This window comes from Miscanthus floridulus, chromosome 1, assembly GCF_019320115.1.
Source record: "Miscanthus floridulus cultivar M001 chromosome 1, ASM1932011v1, whole genome shotgun sequence".
Classification (NCBI taxonomy): domain Eukaryota; kingdom Viridiplantae; phylum Streptophyta; class Magnoliopsida; order Poales; family Poaceae; genus Miscanthus; species Miscanthus floridulus.
Genome location: NC_089580.1, coordinates 187,783,768 through 187,789,951, shown reverse-complemented (window position 1 = coordinate 187,789,951; position 6,184 = coordinate 187,783,768). Strand labels below are relative to the sequence as shown.

General features: G+C 38.9%; 1 protein-coding gene across 1 annotated transcript; it reads left to right on the top strand.

Moving 5' to 3' along the window:
- The first annotated feature begins 464 nt into the window (after positions 1-464).
- On the top strand, positions 465-4,688 carry LOC136505774 (ubiquitin carboxyl-terminal hydrolase 4-like). The gene is made up of 6 exons (XM_066500925.1): positions 465-777; positions 1,271-1,387; positions 2,281-2,379; positions 2,986-3,171; positions 3,303-3,484; positions 3,961-4,688. Exons 1-6 carry the CDS (start codon positions 661-663, stop codon positions 4,358-4,360), a joined length of 1,101 nt encoding a protein of 366 aa, XP_066357022.1. The 5' UTR covers positions 465-660; the 3' UTR covers positions 4,361-4,688.
- The last annotated feature ends 1,496 nt before the right edge of the window (positions 4,689-6,184 follow it).

The following is a 6,184-nucleotide window of genomic DNA, read 5'->3' as shown; positions in this document are numbered from 1 at the left end:
CTGAAAAACACACACCTTGGGCTGGCTTAGTGGCTTGTTTTAAAATTGTTCTGATTGTAATTGTTTTCCTTTTAAAATTTGAAGAGTATAGTTGATTTTCTATGAAACTCGATTTAAGCTCGGTTCATCTTGCTAGGCTCGGCTAGACGTTGAAAATATGATAAATCAATTTCAAAGAAAAGCTGAAAACAAGTGAGCCGACTCATCTCATTATCCACCCGGTGCATATATTGCAAGCAAAAACAAAAAAAAAATGATTTATCTCATAAAACATTTATGGGATGATCTTATGATTGACAAGCACGCCTGTATCGGGTGCTGCCCACCCGCCAACCGCCATCCGATTCACGTACCAGTCTGATCTGAACCGTCGGATTAAGATTCTGATGACTTGACCAAACAGGTCGGTTGGACAGGCCAAAACCAGGCATAGCGATGTCCACTTCGGGGCACCTGTGTTTTTTTTGGGTTTGGCCCATTTCTTCGCTTCCTTCCGCGACCGCAACCGTGCGTTCCTCCTCCCCCCCGTTCCCAACCCCCAATCGCAACAGTTTCACCGCGCCACAGTACAATTCCTGTCTCGCACCGCCCGAGCCGGCCACAACAGCGACAGGCCCCTCGCGCCGATCGCCGGGCAATGGGAGCTGGGCGGGGGCGGTGATGGGCGCGGCGGGCTCCAGGCTGGAGAAGGCGCTGGGCGAGCAGTTCCCCGAGGGCGAGCGCTACTTCGGCCTCGAGAACTTCGGCAACACCTGCTACTGCAACAGCGTGCTGCAGGTACGCCGGGGCCGGCCCGAATCTCTCTCTGCTCGTTGCGATGCGAGCTGCTACCCCGCGTCAGAGGCGTGGGGGGGATTTGTTGGTTCTCTTCCGTGCTGGGGCTGTGAGGAGCGATGCGTGTTTTGCGAGATCGTGTGGTGCTCGCGCCGAAGATCAGCGCTAGATTTTCTGCGTGGGGAGTTTTTGTGATTGTTGAGCGGTGCCGGTGATATGTTTCCTGTTCAATTTTTTGCGACATGATCATAGGTCGTCATGTTTGTGTGAAGCCAGAGACTGCTAAGTTGGTTTGACATCGGTAAATTGGGGAAACGCATGGTTTATGTACGTGTTGAAATGCATATATAGCACCTCGCTTCAGCAGTATAAGCATCATGGTATGTAGGAGCTTTGCCATGGATAGTTTGCTGTGGGACATTTTATCAGTAACATTTAGAGAAAGATATGGTATTGTTCTCCTCATAATGTGGGATCTAACTGTTTCCTGTTTCAGGCACTTTATTTTTGTGTTCCTTTCCGTGATCAATTGCTGGAGTACTATGCAAACAATAAAAACACCGGAGATGTTGAAGAGAACATGCTAACCTGCCTGGCTGATCTGTTCTCTCAGGTACTACTGCAGCTATTGGTTGTTGTGATTGTTATTCCCGTAATCTCATTCTCAACTTCTTGTATATCCTGCAGCATGTAGGAATCACTAAAAAAACATGTTGAATCTTGCGCGGAATTGTAGAGATTTTGGTTAATTAATCACAATTCCTGAGCAAAACTGTATATGAAGATCACTGCAATTGTTAAGTTGTCACATTTATATTGAATAAATACCATCGGATTTCCGCCAATAAAGCTGCTGGTTAATTTGACAGTTTCCCATGATGTCTATAGTTCTACTTGTTATAGACTTAAATTGTTCTTCCTTCCTTAGTTTGAAATCACAAAATGATGTTCCAAAGTATAAATTTCTACAGTTTAACCGCATAACACTCTATGTGCAAAATTAGTCCTCAGCAATGAACTACCAAGATTGCCTTGTATCTCTTACCATCCAAAGTGTAAGAGGAGCATGCTAGAAAGGAGCACTCTGTGTTATTTGGATTATATACCTTCTTCTGGTAACCTCTGTAAATTGATAATTTGGATTTTTAAAAGAAAATATGTAATTTAATAAACCTAAACCTGGTTCCAGGAGTAATGCCTGTTGAATGAGAAAATTTCGTAGGACATGCTCCATTGTTGCCTTACTTTACCACTGACTTTTCACAGATAAATTTGTGTTAGCCTTTGTACTGACAGATATTTATGTGCTCGTCAATTGTATTGTAGTTTTACACTATTTTTAAGTCTGAAATATGTACAATGTTTTGGGGACATCGTTTTATCTGGAGGCCTCTTACTAAGTGTGACATGTCATTGTTTGATATGAGTGAATATTGGAGTGGACTGAGGAAGAAACCAACAGTCTACTTCAACAAAATAATTATCCCTTTTTCATTGTCTATACAGATCAGTAATCAGAAGAAGAAAACAGGGGTTATTGCTCCTAAGCGTTTTATACAGCGATTGAAGAAACAAAATGAGATTTTCCGCAGCTATATGCATCAGGTAATACATTTCGCCAGTGACGTCTTCCAATGTGTATTTTGTAGTTTTAGCAAGCTCATGGTCACATTATAGTGTAGTCTTTGCATGAATCACTATTGTAATTTTTGCAGATGTGTTTTAAGTAATTTCCATGTGAAATGATGCAACACTGAATTCAAGGTTCTATATTAGTATATTCAACTCCTTGCAATATCTGGAAATCATGGGAACCTTCAATCTGAATCTTACATATCCTGACTGTACCCTATGTTCCATAGATAAATTCGCTTAATAGCACCTGGAGATGGTTCCCCGCTAGATTTACGGAGAATCTTAAGCATTTTAGAATAAGTTCTGGATTTGTAAAGGCCATCTCTATTTTGGCTATTTATCAGTGATTAACTATAATCCTTGGTATATGAGATATGGTAATAACTAATAACGGTGCAGCATTTTAAGACATGTTGAAAAGATATGTGGTTAATTGTTTTTATGAAATATGTAGTTAATTGTTGCTATAAAAATTATGTTCTCTTCCAAGATCATGCCATTTATATTATGCTTTTTCAATCATTGTAGTGTAACCTTTTTGTATAGACTGTGAACTCACACTACTGTACTTAACAGGATGCTCACGAGTTTCTGAATTTTTTACTGAATGAGCTAGTTGACATTCTAGAGAAGGAACATAATGCTGCAAGAGAGTCTCTTCAAAATCTCTCGTTCCCAAAGAATTCAAATGGTCCTATTGATGGCCAACCCAATGGTAGTCACAAAGAATTAGCTGCCACATGGGTTCATAAATGCTTCCAGGTGAGATTTCATTCATTTGTTCTAGGATGCTTTTGTTTGTGTGCCTATGGCATGAACATGAACTCCAGCTTCTGCTTATGTTACAGTCTTATCTTTTAGATGTGCCTATAATTCTAATTTTGTTCCTGTAGGGAATATTGACTAACGAAACAAGGTGTCTGAGATGTGAAACTGTGACTGATAGAGATGAAACATTTTTTGACCTGAGCCTGGACATTGAACAGAATAGTTCACTCACCAGCTGTCTTAAGAACTTCAGCTCAACAGAGACTTTGAATGCTGAGGACAAGTTCTTCTGTGACAAATGCTGCAGGTACGTTGTTCTCATCCCTTCGCCCATAGTCCATGTATATACTGTCTTATAATATTTTGTCCTGGCTAACATTGGTTCTGTAGAATATCATTTGAGGCATGTGTTTATGTTAGTTCTTGGCTCCACTTGTTTTGCCTTTTTTTTTTTAAAAAAAGTGCTTGAATCTACTGTAAATTATCCAATACCTCTAGCAGATCTTCTGGGCTAATGGCTTGGTTACCCTTCTGTTAGTACTCCCTCCATTCCAAATTATAAGACGTTTTGGCTTTTCTAGATTCATAGCTTTTGCTATGCACCTATATATATATTGTCTAGATACATAGCAAATGATATGAATCTAGAAATGTCAAAACATCTTATAATTTGGGACAGAGGAAGTAGTAGTTTTTGTCCGGCATAACTGTGATTTATATATTGTGATTGCTATATCATTTTTCCAATTTCATATGTTTTGATGAATTTGTTCTTCACTTCAGTTTACAGGAAGCACAAAAAAGGATGAAGATAAAAAAACCACCAAACATCCTAGTAATTCATCTCAAGCGGTTCAAGTATATTGAGCAGCTTCAGCGCTACAAAAAACTATCATACCGAGTGGTTTTCCCACTGGAGCTTAAACTTCTTAACACAGTTGATAATTCGGACTTGGAATACTCCCTATTCGCTGTGGTAGTTCATGTTGGAAGTGGGCCAAATCATGGCCACTATATCAGTTTAGTTAAGAGCCACAATCATTGGTTATTCTTTGATGACGAGAACGTTGAGATGACTGATGAGTCCATGGTACAGGCATTCTTTGGCTCACCGCAGGAGTTCAGTGGTAACACTGATAATGGCTACATACTCTTCTATGAAAGCCTTGCTGAAAGAAGTTGATGTCCTCATACCATGTGATTAGTTATACAATTTTCTTTGCCTTCCATTTCTGCTGGGGATATATAGAATATTCAGTGAAAAGTAGAATAGGCTGAATGAGAGGCCTTCAGCTTCAGATGTTATGGTACAATCAACACTTGGCAATAAAACAAGTTACCTGGAGGGGCTATAGGCTATAGCTGAAGAAGCTGACTAGTTTGTAGTTCCTACTTTATCTGTTTTTATGCATATACAGGTTATATCAATTCCAGAATAATGTTCATTGAAGACCTTTATTATCATGTAAAGAGATTCTATCTAGGAAGCCTTTTTTGGTTTCGAGTAAAAATTTTGTTTCTTAGATAAAACTCGTGTCGATCTTCATTCATAGGATCCTCACCTGCTCATCGGTAGCTGACATAAGTCCTGTACAGTTTCCAGATTACCTTCTTTGTGTTATTGTGTCCTGCTCCTATGGTACATAACATATTTCAAAAATTTGAAGATGGATCTAAGCTTATCTCAAAAGCTGCATATTGGTTGAATTCTGAATGCTTCTATGCATAATGGGGAACAAAATTCTGTCCTTCGTATCTGAAGATTTGATACGACACAGCCGAATTTGGATGTCTAGGCCTGTTCGCATGCAAAAGTATGCTTAGGCCTGTTTGGATGCAAAAGTATGCTTAAAGTTTTAGAAAAGTACAATTGTCGTTTCTCAACAAAAAAAAAACCATTTTGTTGATTTAAAAAAAAAGAGAAAAATACTACAGTTTTACAAAATACTTTGGTTTTGAAAAGCTATGACGTGTTTGGCGACGATAAACCATGTGGTTTTGAAAGTCATGACATTTTTTTTGAGGGGGGGGGGGGGGGGCTGGCTGGTGGAATAAAGTAATTGCACACGGTATCTAAAGCATAGCTTGGGGTATTACATAGGATGTAACGGCCATGATGACTTGGATGAAAAGCTTGTATACTCGAATGGTTGTATATTTTGAACATTTTTCCTTTTTCCCCCGAAATTGTGGTTTTGCACATTTCTTTTAAAAACTATGACATCGACACTATTTGAAAAGATGAGAAACTGGTAATCCTTGGTTGCGTAGGTGTCCAACGACAGCTCTACTATAGGTGCTTAAAGTTAGAAAAAGGAGAGGAGGCAAAGTGGAAGTGGGATGTGACATTACTATGAGTTGGACTATTTTGTTTTTTTTTTCCTTCGACAGCTGTGAGAGGAATTAGAGCGGATGCAAGGGTGTATTTTTAGGTGCTAGCTAGAGAGAAAATGCAAGTGAGAATGCAATACACTGGAATGGGTAGTACTGACTATTAAATGACAGTACTAGTCGTTCAAATTTGCTCCCGGTCCTAAGAATAATAATAAAAAAATTGCTCACCGGGCACGAAACTACGCAAGCCAAATTAATTAGTTCAAACTAAGGTGGTGTTTGATTGTCCATCTTAAACTTTAGTCGTTGTCTTATCAAATGTTTGAATACATATATGGAGTATTAAATATAGATTAATTACAAAACTAATTACATAGTTTGCGACTAATTTGCGAGACGAATCTTTTAAGCTTAATTAGTCAATGATTTGACAATGTGATGCTACAGTAAACATGCACTAATGACAAATTAATTAGGCTTAAAAAATTCATCTCGTGGAGTACTAATGGATTATGTAATTTGTTTTTTATTAGTATCCGAACACTCCATACAATATCCTCCCGACACGTCTCCTAAATTTTAGTCACCGAATCTAAACACCACCTAAACAAAGCAATACTAGTTACTCTACTTCGTTCTACGTACTAGCTTATTGATATAGTCAAATTCACAT

Excerpts from the sequence above, each read along its gene's own strand:
- LOC136505774 (XM_066500925.1), top strand. The coding sequence starts at position 661 with ATGGGCGCGGCGGGCTCCAGGCTGGAGAAGGCGCTGGGCGAGCAGTTC. Across the intron at positions 778-1,270 it reads ACTGCAACAGCGTGCTGCAG|GCACTTTATTTTTGTGTTCC; the intron begins GTACGCCGGGGC and ends TTCCTGTTTCAG. Across the intron at positions 1,388-2,280 it reads TGGCTGATCTGTTCTCTCAG|ATCAGTAATCAGAAGAAGAA; the intron begins GTACTACTGCAG and ends TTGTCTATACAG.